Source organism: Talpa europaea (assembly GCF_964194135.1).
Source record: "Talpa europaea genome assembly, chromosome: 2".
Classification (NCBI taxonomy): domain Eukaryota; kingdom Metazoa; phylum Chordata; class Mammalia; order Eulipotyphla; family Talpidae; genus Talpa; species Talpa europaea.
Window position 1 is genome coordinate 94,686,192 of NC_140068.1, and position 19,958 is coordinate 94,706,149.

The 19,958-nt window shown below is 35.9% G+C and overlaps 1 protein-coding gene across 1 annotated transcript in view; it reads left to right on the forward strand.

The window, feature by feature from the left end:
* Positions 1-19,958, forward strand: part of SLC26A8 (solute carrier family 26 member 8) — a gene marked incomplete at both ends in the record, with an annotated part of 66,274 nt that overhangs the window by 19,560 nt on the left and 26,756 nt on the right. Inside the window, 3 exons of the mRNA XM_084259227.1 lie at positions 8,133-8,297; positions 8,908-9,057; positions 13,937-14,019. Of these exons, the coding sequence (XP_084115353.1) occupies positions 8,133-8,297; positions 8,908-9,057; positions 13,937-14,019 (398 nt within the window). The remainder of the gene's footprint in view (positions 1-8,132; positions 8,298-8,907; positions 9,058-13,936; positions 14,020-19,958) is intronic.

Genomic DNA, 19,958 nt, shown 5'->3' on the forward strand with positions numbered 1-19,958 from the left:
ACCCCAATTGGGCTGTTGTCAGAGAAGATCAAATAGGGAGTCAAAACTCTCACCCCCACTGGAGGGGGTGGTCTCACAGAAAACCTAAGAAGATTCAAGTCTTGCATCACCATTCATTATTCATGAGGACAGCGCCTCTCTATTGCAGTATCAGTGGAGGTGATGTGGGAAGAAGTAAAGTCATTCCTGTATCTCCTAAGCAGGATGGTATTAGAGGAGACTGAATGGGGAGCCACAACTCCCATTCCTGCCCAGAAGTAATGAAGAATCTCTATTGTTTCAGGTATTAGTGGAGGCTGATACCTGAACTTTTACCTCTATCAAGCAGTAACAAGTGGCACCTTCCCCTTGCATCCCTGTCCCCCAGCACTTTGTCAAAATAAGCAAGCTAAGTAGAAGTTTTAAATAAGATGCAACATTTCATGGCATGGTACCCCAAATGTCTGTGATAAAATTGAAAAAGATGTCAATACTGAGAAGACAGAGATGTCAGAATTATCTAGCAAAGATTTTAAAGTAGTCATCTTAAAAATGCTTCACTGAGTAATTATGAACATGCTTGAAACAAGTGAAAAAATAGAAAATCTCTGAAGACAAATAGAAAGCCTCAGGAATAAATAGAAAATATAAAGAGGGACCAAATGGAAATTTTAGAATTGAAAAATTGAGTAACCAAAATTAAAAATTCAAAGGATGGGCTCAACACTAAATGGAGAAGACAGAGGAAAGATCCAATGAACTTGAAGAAATAACAGAAATCACTCAATCTTAACGAGAGAGAAAAAAGACCAAAAAATATTAACAGCCTCAGGGACAAGTAGAACTGTAACAAAAGACCTAACATTTGTTTCATAAGAGTCACAGAAAAAGAAGAGAAAAAAGATGGGTCTGAATTTCTTGAGGAAATAATAACTGAAAACTAACCCAAATTTAACAAAAGATATAATCTTACAGATTCAAGAAGCTGAAAAAATTCCAAGCAAGATAAATCCATGAAAATCCACACCAGGACAAACCAAAGTCAAACTTTCGAAAACTTAAAAGACAATGGGAAAAATATCTTGAAAGAAGTGAAAGAAACATTTTAAATGGGGGACGGGGGAGATAGGGCTAGCAAATGGGCAGATAACTCAAATGACAGCAGATTTCTTACCAGAAACCATGGAGACCAGAAAGAAGTTGTACAATTTTTTTTAACTTGCTAAAAGAACTGTCAATCCAAAATCATATACTCAGTGACAATATTCTTTAAGAATGAAGACAGATAGGTATTTACCCAAAGGACACAGAAACATCAATTCCAAAGAACACCTGCACCCCTATGTTTATAGCAGCACTGTTTACAATAGCTAAGCTTTGGAAACAACCCAAATGCCCAAAAATAGATGACTGGATCAAGAAGATGTGGTACATATACACCATGGAATATTATTCAGCATTCAAAAAAGATAAACACATGCAATTTGCAGCAACATGGATGGCGCTGGAAGGGATCATGCTCAGCGAAATAAGCCAAAAAGAAAAAGAAAAATACCGGATGGTCTCACTCATAGCAGGAATCTAGAAAACTTAAATAAGGGACCAGGAAAATGAATAACTATAAGAAAGTGAAAATCAAAATCAACAAAAAACTATGAACCAGAGACACTTTTAGGGGGGCGGGGGCGGGAGGGGAGGGATTGGGGTCAGAATGGGGGGGCTGCAATTGTATGGGGAATATAACAATAAAATTTATTATAAAAATAAATAAATAAAAAGGAAAAGGACAACTATAAAAAAAAAAAAAAAAGAATGAAGACAGAGCCTCCCCTGGTGACTCAGCGGTTGAGCGCTGGGCTGCGAGGCTGCTGCAGCCTCTGCAGCGCCGGTTTGTTCCCGGGCCCCCGGCGAGGGTCCCACCAAAAAAAAAAAAAAAAAGAATGAAGACAAATTCAAGACCTTCTCAGATGATAGAAAACTAAGAAAATTTGTCACCAATAGACTTAACCTAAAAGAATGACTTCAGGAAATTCTCAGGAGAATTTTGGAATATCAGGAAGGAAGAAAGAACAATGGAAACTATGGCTGAATATATTTTCCTTGTCCTCTTGTGTTTTCTAAATTTTGTCTGATGATTGAAGCAAATTATAATAATGTCTGATGTAGCTCAAAATGCATATAGAAGGGCCTCCCTAGTGGCCTAGGAGTTAAGTGTCAGCACTATCATCACGATGGCCTAAGTTTGATCCCAGGCAGGAAGTTAAGCCACATATGGTACAGCAGACCTCTCCTGACTTGCCTGCTGCTCCCCTTAGCAGTGTATTTCAGTAGATCTGCCTGTTCTGCTTCCTGCTCCATCTCTGGTGAATCCTCTCTCTCACACACACCCCCCTCACACACCTCTGGCCTATAACCCACTTCTATGCAAAAATAAATAAATAAAAAGTGACGTTTGCCTAAAAAAACATATATAGAAGATATATTGAAGATAACTTTTATAGACAAACATAATGGGAGATAAGTTTCTTATACTTTGAACTGGTAAAGTGTTGATACCAATGGACTGTGATAAGTTAGTCATATATGTACAATGAAAAACCTAGGAAAACCATTGAAAAAGCTCTCACTTTTTATCATGTAAAAATTCTCACTTAATCCCATCAATAGAGTATTAAAAAATTGTGACTTTAAGATACAATGCAAGATCTACATGTTCTGTTCAACACCAGCGGGGTATTTTTTTCCTTCATCAATGCTGTAATATGATGTTGAACAAAACAATGTTATTTGAGGACCTGTTGTACAAAGAGATATGCAACGGATAAATTAAATGAGATTCTAAGAAATGTTCAAGTAACACACAAGTCAGGAAAAAGGAAAGTGACAAAGACAGAGAAAAACAGAAAAATTGCATATTTATGCCTTAACCTGTCAACTTTTACATTAAAAATAGAGATTGACATATTTACACATATGCTACATACAAGAAATATCAAATATAATGATAAAGACAGCCTAAAAGTAAAACAACAGATATACTATGCAAATGTTAATAAAAAGAAAGCAGAATTGACTGTATCAACCAGATACTATAGACTTTAGAATTGAGAAAATTGCCAATTGGTATAGAGGAACATCGCATTATTCTAAAAAAAAAAAATCAATCTACCAAAAAGACAGCAATCCTATGTATGTATGCACCAAATAAAACTACAAAATGTGTAAAACAAATCTGATGACATTGACAGTTACAGTTGGAGACTTCAACAGCTCTCTCTCTCTTAACATTTAATAGAAGTACATAGAAAATTGTCAGGGATAGGAAAAAAAAATTCAACACCACCATCAACCAATAGGATTTCATAGACATTTACAGAACAGTCCTTCCAACAGCAGCAGAATACACATTCTTTTCAATGACCCATGAAATGTTTATCAAGTAGACCATATACTGAACCTAAAACAAATTTAAAAAACTGAAACCAACAGTGTTTTCTGACCAGAGCAGAATCAAATTAGAGCTTGATAACAAAGTTAACAGGAAAATCTCCAAATATTTGGATACATAGACAACGTACTTCTAAATAACCCATAGAACAAAAAGGAACTCAAAAAGGAAATGTTAAAAAAATACATGGAAGTAAAAGAAAATAAACCATACCAAAATTTGTAAGATGCAGCTAAAGCAGTGTGAGAGAAAATTTGCAGACCAAAGCCAAAATAAGCAGAAGGAAGAAAATAGGAGTAAAAAAGGAGCAAACATGAATGAAATTAGACATAAAAAAGTTTACATACTGATAACTCCATTTACATAAAATTCTCTTTTTGAAATCAATTTCTTTATTTTTTTATATCATTGTTCATTACATAAAATTCTTGAAGTGACAAAATTATAGAAATGGAGAACAGATTAATTGTTGCCAGAGATTAAGGGTGGAGGTGGAAGAAGGAGGCCAGAGATAGGAGTTTGGGATGGGAGGTAAGAGGCAAGTGGGTGTGGCTATAAAAGGACAAGAAGGATCCATGTGGTGACGAAATTATTTTGTATCTTGGTTGCATCAATGTCAATATCCTATCAGTGTTATTGCACTATTTGCCAGATGTTGCCATTGGGAGAAACTGGATAAGGAGTACTTAGGATCTCTCTGTATTGTCTCTTATAACTGCATCTCAATCTACAATTATGTATAATTAAAGTTAAACTTTTTAAAAGTCTAAATTAAATAATATCTAATATCTATTGTGATATTAAATAATATCTAATAATAATATAATATGAAACATAATATAAAATATAATATATAAAATATATAATATAATATAAAATAATATCTAATATCTATTTAGATATTAAATAATATCTAAATAATATCTATTGTGATAGGTTAGTCACTGTTCACAACACTTGTGTTATTTCATTTGATTCTCACAATATCCCCCTGTATGAAGGTAAGTGTTATCATGGCCTTTATTTTAAGGAAACAAAAGATGTAGAAAGGATAAGTGAACTGGTTAAAGTACATAGCCAGGAAGATCCCAAACTGTGATTCAGGGTTGTCAGCCTCTGGAATGTGTGCTCTAGATAATAAAAAGGAAATATTAGCAAAAGTGAACAGCACTGTCAAAAGAACATGAAGTAAAGAAATAACCTTTATAGGGTTGGAGCTGTCTGGGAGGGAAATTAGCATTTATTGAGTTTTTCTTTCATTCGTTGAACATTGAGTATTGCTTTCCATAAGAATGACAGAGAAATTCGATGTCATAGGCTGTAGAGTAAATGGTTTTCAGGCTTTTCTGCCCTCCCACCTTTAGGATTGCCCTGCCTGATGGGGCACCTGAAGTTGTTACATTGTTGTAAGCTGTGTTGTTTACTTCTGAGGGCCATGGGAGGAGTATTGAGATAGTCCCCAAGAGAAGCAGGAGAAGAGGCAGGAGAGAGAAGGGCAGAAAGAAGCCAGGGAACCCAGAGTGAAGACTTGCTGGGGGCTTGGAGGCCTCAGGGCCTCCTGCCCGCCCTGCCACCCCTGCCTGCTGTATACCTGGTTGCTGCACTACATATAAAAGCTCAATAAAAGCCTGAGAAAGCCACCGAGGGCTCCAGGACTCTTCCTTTACCCCATCTGCCAGATCAGAAAACCTGCTCTGTGGCCTTCCTGGCACTACACAGGCCAACTCTGACTGGATGATAATGGCTACCTAGAAAATTATGTTAACACAGATTCTGATGCCACCTCACAGCAGGACATGGAAGAATTCTATGATTAACTAGAGATATTTGCCATTTATGATGTAGAAAAAAGGGATGACATGAAAGATGAGTGATAAGCATTTGCATCTGTCAATCTGTCACTTATCCAGACTTAAGTGTTTTACATGTGTATATAATGTTCATGTGTATAATTCAGACATAACACGGCATGTTGACTATTACCCACATTTTATAAATGAGGAAACTAAGGCTCAGAGAGTTTAGTTAATGGGTCTAAACTCAGTCAGCAAGTGGCAGAGCCAGGATTGAAACCAAGTTCACCATCCCTAGGTATCTCGCTCTTTTCACCAAACCTGGAGAAAGAGTTTTACTGAGCTCTTAAAAGAGATCGTGGACATGGATCAGCAGAGATGGCAAAAAAGAGGGGTTTAGGCATTAGCACAGGAGGACTCAGCCAATCACACAAAAGTCAGGAGGCAAACTAACCTCAGAAGCCATTGGGCAGTGATGACAGGAGACTAAGCAGTAACAGTGCCAAAATGACCTAAAACTTTGAAAACTTTGAAAAACTTTGAAAGCTAAAAGATTTATTATTCTAATAAGAATTTACTTTTCTGTTTGCTTGTTTTCTGAGAGCTCCTACTGCAGTGGGCAATGAAGTGATGACAATAATAGGATTTTGTTTTTCTTCACTGGGCTCTACCAGTTTTCTTATCCTATCTTTTTTCTTTCAAAGAATTAATTTTTTAAAATTTTAAAATTGAATTCTAAAAATCAATAAAGGTGGGGGAAGGGAGAAGTGTTTTTATGTAGTTAATGTAACATGCTGAAACCCTTATTGAGAAGTACTGAAATTTCAAGTAACTGTAATTTCAAAGAATTCTTTTTTTTTTAATTTATACAATAGCTGGGGTACAGGCTAGAGGTGCGGGAGGGTGAGAGGATTCACCAGAGACAGAGTGGGGAGCAGAACAGGCAGACTGACTGAAATACACTGCTGAGAGGAACAGCAGGTGCGACAGGAGAGGCCTCCTGTGTCATGTGGGAATCTCCCTGGCCAGCCGGGAATCAAACCCGTGCCGCAGAGGCTGTGGACAGCTTCACAGCGCTGAACTCAACCTGCTGCACCACCCAGGAGGCCCATGTAATTTCAAAGAATTCTTAAGAAAACTAATAAAATTTCCATTTAAGGATAACCATTAAATGAACTAAAACACAACAATAGCTTCCAAGTTAGAAGAGAACATAATAGGGAGACTAAAGAAAGTTTTGTCAATCCAGTAGAAGCCAGGGAAGGAAAAGGAAGCAGCAATGGGGAAAAAAAGCAAACACAATACATAAAAGATGGCTCATTTAAGTACTAATATTAATATATCAATAAATAACTAATGAAAGTATAAGTTATCTATTAAAGACAAATGTGACTATATTTAGTAAGAACTAGCCAAGTTGAAAATAAAAAATGCATTGAAATAAACACATGGAAAATACTTTTCTTGCAACCGTAAGCCAAAATAGAAACAAAGTTAGATTAGAGATACTAATGTCATACAAGGAAAAAGTAAACTTTGGGATAAAGAGGAAAACTACTTGGCAGTTAAAATAAAAAAAAAAAATCAAGGGGGCATCCCATGGTGGTGCAGGCGGTAGAGTGCAGCAGTGTGAGGCTGTCTGCAGCCTCTCAGCCCTGGTTCGATACCAGCCGGGCAGCGAGGGTCCCACAAGGTGTGGCAGACCTCTCCTGTAGCGCCTGCTGCTCCCTCAGCAGTGTATTTCATCAGTCTGCCTGTTCTGTTCCCCACTCTGTCTCTGGTAAATCCCCTCACCCTACCATGCATGTGGCCTGTACCCCAGTTCTTGTATAAATAAATAAATAAATCTTTTTTTTAAAATCTATGAAGATATAACAATCATAAACCACATGTGCTTAGAAAAAAATCAAAACATAAAAACTAAGCATCAAAAGCCTACAATACAAGGAGTAATTGAGCAATCTATAATGCTAATAGAATATGTTAACAGACCTATATCAAAACAGATAGATGGAATTTAAAATAAGTAAAGAATAGAAATTGTGGAAAACATCTTAAACTTGAAATAAGTCTAACATTGCATACAAAAAATAGAAACTACTTTCTTTTAAAATATATATGAAATTTTCACAAAACTGAATATTAGATTCTAATAAGACATTTTAGAAATTCAATAAATTACAGACCACCTGATCATAACAACATCAATTTTTAAATGGACCATAATATCATAGCAAAATTCAAAAGTATATAAATTATCAACTGTTTCCCTCAACTTTTAATCCCATTCCCCACAAGTGACTTTTGTCAATAGTGTCTACCTTCTAGATCTTTGGTATGTATATATGTAGAATTTATTACATATTAGAGAACATTTTAAAATGTATATCTATACTATGCATGCATGTTTATCTAAAATACTTTTTCATGTCTTTAGGATATATAATCCTGAAACATAACTTGAATGGAATCATTCTTAGTAAAGAGTCAAAGGCTAAGTAAATTTTGAAACTGCAACCCAATTTGTAAAATTTTTCTTTGTGAAAAACTGCATTCCTCCGGGGATATTAACATCTCCTGTAAGGGGTTATCAAAGTTTCTGGTGAAAGAGTCCTTGAAAGGGCTTGCTCTTATCATTTTGTCACTGCTAACCCCACAGTAGAATTTAAGCATTTAGACTTAAAAATGCTCAAAATTCTAGTGTGGTCTAGTGGCCAGTAGGGAGCGTCAGAATCAACACTGAGAACTTATCTTACCATATCAACTTTAGTTGATTAGGGAGAGAGACAGAAGCGTTATCAAAGGGGCCTGACCTAACATCAAAACTCTGATGTGCGCCTAGTTGTTGCAATTGCTATTTTGATGACGTTCCGCTTCACTCTGGTTTTCTTTTCCATCTGACCCCGCCACAGTTATGCATGAGTGCATTAGGTTTCGGCTTCGTTGCCACTTACCTTCCTGAGGCTGTAATCAGCGCTTACCTGGCTGCCGCAGCATTGCACGTTATCCTGTCTCAGTTGGCTTTCATCTTCGGGATTACGATTAGTTTCCACGCTGGTCCTGCCTCCTTTTTCTATGTGAGTATTTTCCACCCTCACCAAAGTTATAACTGCCTCTTTCCTGGTCTCCAAAAGGAAGTAGACCCAAGTGGAGAGACTCCTGCAGAGGGAACTGAGTTAAGAGGGTCCTTTGGAGTTATCTCTTCCTAACTTATGTCTTGATTCATTGCATATAGTGCTGGACCATGTTCTCAGTTGCATTAACCATTTCACCCAGACTTTCAAACTAACATGATTTATGTTAAAATTTGTTCTTTAAGACAGTGTATCCGTGACATGCCTGGTAACATACATGGATCCTAAAACATCTCAGGATATAAAATGCTAAGTAGTCCCTGAATGCAAAAAGGGTGTAGGAGCCAAGCTCAAGGGCATATATGGTCCAGGAAAATTAACAAAGATTAAGTTACTAAACAAAATTTCAGGGTTCTTTCTGTGTACTAAGACATATAGGTGTATTCTCTCCCTCCTTCCTGGGCATTTTTAATATCTCATTTTCAACTTTAAAAAAATGTATCCATCCATGTCTCTCAATGTTCTACTTAGTAATGCTCATAAAGATTTTTTGTATAGATTTAGACAACTGTTGTACATCTTTCTTAGCCTCTGTAATTTTGTTTTCTTTCAGAGCCTGGTTAACTACTGTATGACTCTCCCAAAAGCTAATTCCACCAGCATCCTACTATTTCTAACTACTGTTGTGGCTCTGAGAATCAACAAATGTATCAGAATTTCCTTCAATCAGTATCCTTTGGAGTTTCCCATGGAAATTGTTCTGGTAGGTGTTTTTGATGCCCCAGATTCTTGGTTCAAATAATTTTAAATATCTGTTAAAAACTAAAAAGAAATAACCCAGAAAGGAAAAGATTCATAAGAGATTATAAAAAATAAGCATTTGAAACTATGTATATTGAATTGTAGCAAGGCGGAATACATTTAGTTTTAATAAAGTTAACACGTTTATTTCAAAGTACTTTTATCTATTACCTCTTTTTTATACTATTTAAGTTATTTCAGAAATAAGTTTTTTTTCCTTATGAAAGAAATACAGGTTTATTTTAGTAATTTTGAAAAAGAGAAAAGAAAAATACTCCTGTAACTATATACCCCCCAAAGTGAACTTCAATTGATTAGTTACTTCTTTCAAAGAAATATCTATGTGTTGTTCAATTTCCATTTTCTTCTATGTAGAGGTTTTGTTTCTGTTTTATTAACACATGTTCAATTTTCTTTCATTCTCATGTTACTGTAAAGAAATTGAGAGAGATGAGATATTAAATAAATCTCCTAATCCCTGTCACTAGTAAGTGACAGAGCTGGGGCTCACCTCTTTCTAGTGATAATATTTCTTGCTTCTTTTTTTAAAATGTGACAAAATTCATCTTTGAAGTTATAATTAACATTTTTACAATAATAAAGACACTTTGATAAATAAAGTTCAGATTTGTAAGTCAGCATTCCTCATATTAGCATCACTAACTCCTTGTGTGCCCACAAAAATTAACTTTCCCCTTAAGAACTGTTCTGTGGCAGAGACATTAAAGTTCACCGAATACCCATGTGTCCCATGTGTTTCCCAGCCTCCCTTGTAGTTTAGGCAGGACTATGTGATTTTTGGGCCAAAGCATAGAAGACTAGGTATGAGTCCCCAAGTTCTTTCTTCCCCTGGTGTGGGACTCATGGTGGCTGTATGCTGAGATAAGAGAGTCCCAGCTGAAATAAGTCTGGATCCCTGAGGCACTGTTGGCAAAGAAGCTGACCTGGGGAGACACTGACCCATATTGAGGTTTCTGGGACAAAAAAAAAATATGTGTGTGTGTGTGTGTGTGTGTGTGTGTGTGTGTTAAGACCCTAAGATCTCATGGTTTGTATGTTTCCACAGCATAACCAATCTTCTACTAACTAATTCAGGTCTATACTCTTCATGAGTGAAAGAATATGGGAATCACTTCAGAAACTGAGAGCAACCTCTGTCCCATAACCACTGTCTACTTCTTATGGAGGTGCATGTTCTTGCTTCCTTTGAGAAGTTGAAAAGTTATTAATTCATAAAGGCCAGCCCTAAATGGCTGCTTTTTAAAAAGGCTTTCCAAAACTGTGTACAAAGCGGTGCCCTAGAGCCCACAGGACAAAGTGCTTATGGGGTTTGGGGGGTGGAATCAGGGGCAACCTCTCCTTTTCTTTTTTTCTTTTTTAAGATTTATTTATTTTTATACAAGAACCGGGGTATAGGCCAGATGTGCGGGAGAGTGAGAAGTTTCACCAGAGACAGAGCGGGGAACAGAAAAGGCAGACTGACGAAAAACATTGCTGAGGGGAGCAGCGGGTGAGACAGGAAAGGTCTGCTTCACCATGCGGGATTCTTGCCGCCGACTGGGATCGAACCTGCGCTGCAGAGGCTATGGACAGCTTCGTAGTACAGTGCTCTACCACCTGCGCCACCAGGGAGGCCCCTTTTTCTTTATCTTTAATGAATTATTTTATATAATTCTTACATCATTTTTCATTTTTGCATAATGTATGCATTTTTTATTTTGGCTATATTCCCCATACAATTCCCACCCCCTTTTTCTGATCCTAATCCCTCTTCTCCTCCCCTGCCCTCCACTGTAGTGTGTCTCTGGTCTATAGTTGCTTGTTGATTTTGATTTTTACTTTATTGAAATTAGTCTTCTTCCTGGTCCCTTATTTAGGTTTTCTAAATTCCTGCTATGAGTGCAACTTCTCCTTTTCTTAGATACCAACCCTGCTCTGGCATTTAGGAAGCTGAGGCTTCGGAGTCACCAGCAGATGGCATCTGTGACATAGACATCAGTTTGCCCTCTCTTCCTCTAATTTCAGTTTTACTGAGCAATAATTGACATATAAAATTATAAGATATTTAAAGTATACATCATGGTGATTTGATATTTGTATACATTACAGTATATATTACATATTACAATTATACGCATTATGAAAGGATTCTAATTGATTAACATATCCATCACCTCATTTTATCCATCCATCCATCCATCCATTAGTGAGAACATTTAAGTTCTATTCTCTTAACAGGTTTCAATTATACAGTATGTTATCAACTACTCACCATGTTTTACATTAGATCCTCAGACCTTATTTATCTTACAGCTAAAAGTTTTGCCAGCCTTTCCTTATGCACCTTATGCACCCCCCGAGTCCCTGGCAACCACTTTTATAGTCTGTTTCTATGAATGTGACCAGTTTTTTAATTTGTTTTTTAAAAATATATATTTTATTGTTTTTTGAACATCCTTATTTATTTTTTCACAATATAACATTTCTCCCCTCAGATGTGGGCACCGTAGTTTTCCCACCACCAAAATACCCACAGTCCTTCACCACACTTCACTGCACACTCCTGCCTGCCCTCCCTCCTGAATATCTCAAATATAAAATCTACTTTCAAGTGTCAGTCTTATAATTTGTCCTTGATCCTTTGTTTGGTTTCTCTAGATTCCACATAAAAGTGAAACTATTCACTATTTATCTTTCTCCTTCTGGCTCACTTTGCTTAGAATAATCCCTTCTGGCTCCATCCATGTTACCACAAAAGGCATGAGTTTATCTTTTCATTGCTGAGTAGTATGCCATTGTGTGTGTTGGTTTTGTATCCTGCCACTTTGCTGAACTGGTTTGTTGTTTCGATTAGTTTTTCGGTGGAGTCTTTGGGATTCTCTGTACGTTATCATATCATCTGCAAATAATGATAACTTTACTTCTTCCCCAATTTAGATTCCTTTTATTCCTCTAGCTGGGACTTCAAATACCACAAAATGTTGAATAGTAATTATGAGGGTGGACATCCTTTTCTTGTACCAGATCTTAATGGAAAGAATTTCAATTTTTCTTCATTGAGAATTTTACTAGCTGTAGGTTTATCATATATGGTTTTTATTATGTTAAGATAAGTTCCGTTGCTCACCAGTTTTTCAAGGGTTTTCATCATAAATGAATGCTGAATCTTACAAATACTTTCTCAGCATCTGTTGATATGATCATATGGTTTTTATCTTTCCTCTTGTTGATGTGTGGTGCATTACATTGATTTTCAGATGTTGAACTGTCCTTGTGTCCCTGCTATAAAGCCCACCTTGTCATGGTGTATAATCTTTTTATGTATTGTTGCATTCAGTTTGCTAAGATTTTATTGAGGATTTTTGCATCTGTGTTCATTAAGAAGATTGGTCTGTAGTTTTCTTTCTTTGTGTTTTCTTTGGCTTTAGTATTAGTGTACTATTGGGCTCATAAAATGTGTTTAGAAGAATTCCTTTTTTGAATTTTTGAAAAGTCTGAACAGAATAGGTTTTAAGGTTTGGCCGAACCCATTTCTGAAGCCCTCTTGGCTTAAACTTTTGTTTTTTGGGAAAGTATTGATTACTTTCAATTCCTTGCTTGTGACTTGTTTGTTCAGGTTTTGTGTATCTTCCCTATTTCAATCTTGCATGATTGTATAATTCTAAGAATCTATTCATTTCATCTAGGTTATTGAATTTGTTTGCATATAATTTTCACATTTTCTCTATTTTCCTCTATGAGCAAGAATTAACTTTATACTGGGAATAAAATTGGATATTTATTACACTTCTTGTCCGTTAACAACTAAAAACCAAAACTCATCTCTAATTCAAGCTATGATCCAAATTCTTCCTTCCATTTTGATCTACAGGCTTCCTAGGTGTCTTCATCTAATTATAGCATCACAGATAAACCAGCTACTATCCCACTAAGTGTCTCACTGAACTCTTAGAGTAGATGTTGGGAAAAGATTTTTTGTGTCAATAGGTATTGAGTTCTCCTGTCCAGTTTATTTGTTTTGTTGTGAGGTCTTTTAGATGGTTAACAGCTACTAGGTTGTTTTATTTTTCTCTAGTTGAAAAGGAAGGAAGACTTACTGTTTTAGAAATAAAAAAAAAAAACAGCAAGTAATTGCTTTGCTTATGACATTTTCCTTTATGCTATCAAATGCTTTCCCATATTATTAAGGGTTAGGTAGTGGTATGATTCTCCATATACCTCAACAGCTCCCCAGTTTTATTTATATTGGTATGGTTGCGAAGCTGCCCGCAGCCTCTGCAGCACCGGTTTGATCCTGGGCCATGGGCGAGGGTCCCACATATGGTGCGCAGACCTCTCCTGCTGCCCACTGCTTCCCTCAGCAGTGTACTTCGTCAGTCTGCCTTCTGACTGTACCCAGTGCTTGTATAAATAAACAAATAAATAAATAAAACAACTTTTAAAACTGAGATTGCGATTCAGCCATTACCTAAAAACACAAAACACATTTATATTTGGTCTAGATGTTTGAAGTTGGCAAGGAAAGAGAAGCATAGGGCGTCCATTTGTTCCCATTATTATGTCAGAGACCAAGAGAGACCAAGGCTGAAGTTACTTTCATTGTGGCTACAAGGCTAAAGAATAAAAATTAAAAAGCTAAGGGAACAGAAAGCATTAAGGAGGACTTCTGCTTTTCTTGCCCCACGGAACTGAGAGCTCTGCCTTTCTCTCCAACCTTCATGCATAGAGACTGCCATTCCCTGTGTTGCGAGAGTTATGAATTATGGGTGCATCTATTCCTGGAGGCAATACACAATATTCAGATTATCACATGCCCTTTTTTTTTTTTTAACTCCCTACAGATTCTTGGCTTCACTGCTCTTGCAAACAAGGTAGGCATGGCCACAGAGAACACAGAGCTAGTCATGGATATGATTCCTTACAGGTAGGTAATTCCACTTTTCAAGTCTACTTTTCTCTTTCTGACCATATCGTTTGATTGATGTTCTCTACAAGCAGTTTATGACTACAGCCCAAATGCACAACTTAAGCGCAAGTTCATTTCAGAACACAGAGGTTCATGAAACGTAAAGATAAGACAACCCCTTGTTTCTTCTCTGGTCAGCATCTGACTCTCTTCCCATGCTGGGGCCAATCCCCTTACCCAAGTGAACTGTTGTTTGGACTGATGACCAGAGATTCTCATGCATTTTTTCCAGAACACATTATGGTCTTCTCAACCTCCACACCTATCCTATTTACTCTTTTTTTTTTTTTTAAAAGATTTATTTATTTATTTATTTGTGCGAGTACTGGGTACAGTCAGAAGCGCGGGAGGGTGAGAGAATTCACCAGAGCCAGAGCAGGCAGAAGAACCAAAGTACACTGCTGAGGGGAGCAGTGGGCGGCAGGAGAGGTCTGCGTGCCATGTGGGACCCTCCTCAGGTGGCTGGGGAGCAGCCGGGGATCGAACCGGTGCTGCGGAGGCTGCAGGCAGCTTCGCAACCCAGTGCTCAACCGCTGCGCCACCAGGGGAGGCCCTATCCTATTTACTCTTAATGATGGGACAACAAATGCTTCTGTTTCCTAGCCTCTCTCCTGAAGCTCAGTGCTCAGGAGGTGAATTTTCCCTTTGTCTTCATCTACTTATATTGAATTGGTATCCTTAAGCAACATGGATTTATTACTCTAGTAGAAAGCTATCTTCAAAGTGACAAAAAAAAAACTAGAGGATTTAAAAAAAAAAAAGAAAGCTATCTTCAAATAGACTAGCATATGGAGTTCCTAAGGGCTTGCAATTCACTTCATAATTCATACTAGTGACTATGGGACATCACTCTTGCTTTTATAAGGAAATTATAATTTCTTCTACCTTGATAAGACAAATAAGATGAAGGAAGAAATAGACAGTTATACAATAATAGTTGACAACTTCAATACCTCACTCTTAATGATGGATAGAACAGTGAGGCAGAAAATAAGTAAAGAAATAGAAGGCTGAACCAAGACGATAGACCATCATATACAGATAAATACACTCACCAGCAGCATAGACATTCTTTTCAAGTGCACATTGGACATTTGGGATGATAGATCACATGTTTGGTCACAAATTAAGTCTCAATAGGTTATAAATGATAAATATCAGATCAAGTATCTTCTCTGTCCACAATGGGATAAAGTTAGCAATCAGTAGCAGTAGAAAATTTTAAATTCACGGATTTGTAGAAATTAACATACTTTTAAAAATTCAATAGATCACAGAAGAAATCAAAGGAAAACTAGAAAACACACAGAAATGAATAAAACAAACAGTATTTAAAACTCATGCAACACAATAAAAGTAGTGCTAAGGAAGAAATTTATAGTCATAAACACATTAAAAAACAAAGAGACCTTCCTGTCTGCTCCTGGCAGAATGGCTCCTACAAAGAAGTGTGGAAAGAGTAAAGGCTATACTGCAATTAACAAAATAGTGACCAGAGAATATACCATCAACATTTTATTTTTTTTTATTTTATTTTTATATTCCCCATACAATTGCACCCCCCTTATTTTGACCCCATTCCTTCCCCCACCCCCCCCCATTATGTGTCTCTGGTTCATAGTTGTTTGTTGATTTTGATTTTTTTCTTTCTTATGGTTATTTTTTCTCCTGGTCCCTTATTTAGGTTTTCTAGATTCCTGCTATGAGTGAGACCATCTGGCATTTTTCTTTTTCTTTCTAGCTTATTTCACTGAGCATGATCCCTTCCAGCTCCATCCATGTTGCTGCAAATTGCATGTGTTTATCTTTTTTGATTGCTGAGTAGTATTCCATTGTGTATATGTACCACATATTCTTGATCCAGTCATCTATTTTTGGGCATTTGGGTTGTTTCCAAAGCTTAGCTATTGCAAATAGTGCTGCTATAAACATAGGGGTGCAGGTGCTCTTTGGAATTAGTGTTTCTGTGTCCTTTGGGTAAATCCCTAGGAGTGGAATTGCTGGATCATATGCAAGCTCTATCTTTAGTAGGTTGAGGAATCTCCACACAGGTTTCCATAGTGGTTGGACCAGTTTGCACTCCCACCAGCAGTGCAGGAGAGTTTCTTTTTCTCCACCTCCTCACCAACATTTGTTGTTGCTAGTTTTTTTAATATGTGCCATTCTCACTGGTGTAAGATGGTATCTCATGGTAGTTTTGATTTGCATTTCCTGATTGCAAGTGACCATCAACATTTTACATAAAATGGGATTCAAGAACCATTCCCCTTGGGCACTCAAAGAGATCCAGAAATTTGCCATGAAGAAGAAGGAACTCAGCATGATTGTATTGACACCAAGCTCAATTCATTTCTATGGGCCAAGGAATGATGAATGCCTCAGATCATATTCATGTGCAGTTGTCCAGAACACATTGTGAGGATGAATATTCACCAAAAAAGTTCTACGTGTATGTTACCTGTATACCTATAACCACTTAAAATAATATACAGTCAATGGGGATGAAAACTAATGACAAACTGTCAAATAAAATTTTGAAATTATAAAAAAAAAATAGAGAAAATCAATGATGCCAAAAGTTGGTTTGCTGAAAAGATCAACATGATTGACGAACCTTTATTTTTATCTAAATGGATTAAGACAAAGGAGAAAAGACTCAAACCAGAAATGAAAGTGGGGAGAGGTGGGAATAGGGAGTAATCTCTCAGTAGCAGAACATTTGACTGCAGAAATCGAAGTAGGGACAGCACTACTGATTCTACACATATAAAAAGGGTTATAAGACAATACTACGTACAACTATAATCAATAAATTTGGTAACCTAGATGAAATGGAAAATTTGCTAGGAATATAAGACCAAGACTAAATCATCCAGAACACATTATGAAGATGAATATTCACCAAAAAAGAAACAGAAAATCTTAATGGTCCTATTACAGTAAGGAGGTTGAATAATTAATTTTAAATCTCTTAACCAAAAAAAAAAAAAAAAACACTCTGGATCTAATGGTTTCGCAGGTAAAAATCCTTCTCAAACTTTCAAAAAAAAATCAAAGAAGAAAAAACACCTTGAAGCTAGCATTATCCTGATATCAAAGTCAAACAAAGACATTACCTGAAAAGAAAATATTTATGAAAATTGATATAAAACCTCAAAATATCCTAGCAAATAAAATTCAGCAACATATTAAAAGAATTATATATTATGAAAAAGTAAGCCATTCCTAGAATTCAAGGGTGGCTCAACAAACAAAAATAAATCAATGTTATGTGCCACATAAACAGAATGAAGGAAAAAATACATGATTATCTCATTTGATATAGAAAAAGCATTTGACAAAATTCAAAACCCTTTCATGATTGGGAAAAAAAACCCATTCAACATGCTGGAATAGAAGGAAACAATCTCAACAAAATATAGCCACATATGAAAAACTGATAGCAAACGTCTTATTCAATGATGAAAGAATAAAAGCTTTTTCTCTATAATCAGGAGTAAGACAAGGATGCCTAGTTTCTCCACTTCTTTTCAACATCATACTAGAAGTTCTAGTCAAAGCAATTAGACAAAAAAAAGAAATAAAAGTCATTAATTATTAATAGAAGTGGCCTCCCTGATGCCACAGGGCTTAAAATCTCACTGCCATCAAGCTATCGCCAGCCATTGTGGCCTGAGTTTGATCCCTGGCCAGGGAATTAACCCACATGGTGCAGCAAACCTCTCCTGTCTTGTCCGTTGCTTCCCTCAGCAGATCTGCCTGTTCTGCTCCCCACTCTGTCTCCAGTGAATCCTTTCACCCCCTCCACACACACCTCTGGCCTATACCCTAGATCTTGTATGCATAAATAAATAAAATAAATCTTTTTAAAAATAAATAAATTATTAATAGAAAAGAAATAAAATTATCTCTATTTGCACATGTATATATATTTATGTATGTATTAAACCCTATAGATTCCATACCAAATGATGGTTTATTAGTTAAAACTAATAAACTAAGCAGCAAATTATAGACTACATAATCATACACAAAAATCAGTTGTTCTACTGTTACTGTGAACAATCTGAAAAGGAAATTATGAAAATAGTTCCATTTTCAATACTATCAAAAAATATATATGTTTTGGAGTTAACCAGGGGGGTAAAAATATTGTACAATAAATACTACAAAACATTGATAAAAGAAATTAAAGATCTAAATAAATGGAAATACATCCCATGTTCATGGATTGGAAACTTAATATAGTTAAGATGTCAATACTACCTAAAGCAGCCTACAGATTCAATGTAACCCCTATAAAAATTTCAATGATGTATTTTGCAGAAATTTTAAAAATCCACCCTGAAATTCATATGGAATCTCAAGGAATCCCAAATAGCCAAAGCAATACTGAAAAGAACAAAAGTGGGGGATTCTTGCTTCTTAACTTTAAAACTTATTATAAACCTATGGTAGCTAAAGCACTGTGGTACTTGCTTAAAGACAATGGAGTAAATGGAAATCTTCAAAATAAACTTTTGCATTTATGGTGATATGACAAAAGTGCCAAAACTATTCAACAAGGAAAACGATATTCTCGTGCAAAAAAATGAAGTTGGATTCTTATCTAATAGTACAGACAAAAATTTATTCAAAATGAATGAAAGACCTAAATCTAAGACCTGAAACTATAAAATGCTTAGAACCAAACATACAGCAAAAGTTTTACAGTTTTGGAATTGTCAATGATTTCTTGGATATGTCACCAAAAGTACAAGTAACAAGAGGGAAAAAATAGATAAATTGGACTTCATGAAAATGAAAACATTTGTGCATCAAAAGACACTACTAACAAAGTAAAAAAGCAACTTCTACTTTTCTTCACAAAAAGGAAAAATATTTGCAGAACATATATCCGACAAGGCATTATAATAAGCAAAATATATAGAGTACTCCAACAACTCAACAACAAAAAATAACTTCACTCAAAAAGGGGTAAAGAACTTGACTAGACATTTCTCATTTTTTAAAAAAAGGCCAAAAAAGATAAAATAAATAAATAAATAAATATCCAATAAGCACATAATAAGATATTCAACATCACTTAATAATTTGGAAAATGTAAGACAAAATTGCAACAAGATATTTCTTCACACCTATTAGGATGGCTGCTGTTTTAAAAAGAGAAAACAGCAAATATTGGCAAGAATATGAAGAAATCTGTACTTTTGTACACTTTTGGTGGGAATGTAAAATGGCATGGTCACTGTAGCCAGCACTATGACAGTTCCTTTGAAAATGAACAGTAGTATTTACCATGTGACCTAGCAATTCTACTTCTAGATATATACCAAAATTATTAGAGCAAGATCTCAAAGACATATTTGTGTACCCCTGTTCATAACAACATTATTCACAATAGCTGAGGCATGGAAGAGATCATAAGTGTCAACTGGTGGTGAATGGATAAGCAAAATGTGATGTGTATTTATATAAATGGTATATATATATATATATATATACACACATATATGTGTTCAGAAAACATATATGGGTTGTCAGAAAAGTCATGATCTATTTTCTAGTGCCATCTGCTGCAAAAATGTGTCATGACTTCTCCAACAACCCAATGTATAAAAAATAGAATATTATTCAGCCTTTAAAAAGGAAGAAAAATCTGATATATGCTTCAACATGGATGAAACTTGAGGACATTATGCTAAGTGATATAAACCAGTCACAAAAAGAAAAATACCATATGATTCCACTTATATGAGATATCTGTAATAGTCAGATTCATAGAAACAAAGTAGAATAGTGATTGCCAGGTTTGGGGACAGGGAAAATGGAGAGTTATGTTTAATGGTTATAGTGTCATTTTTACGAGATGAAAAAAGTTATACAGTGGATGGTGG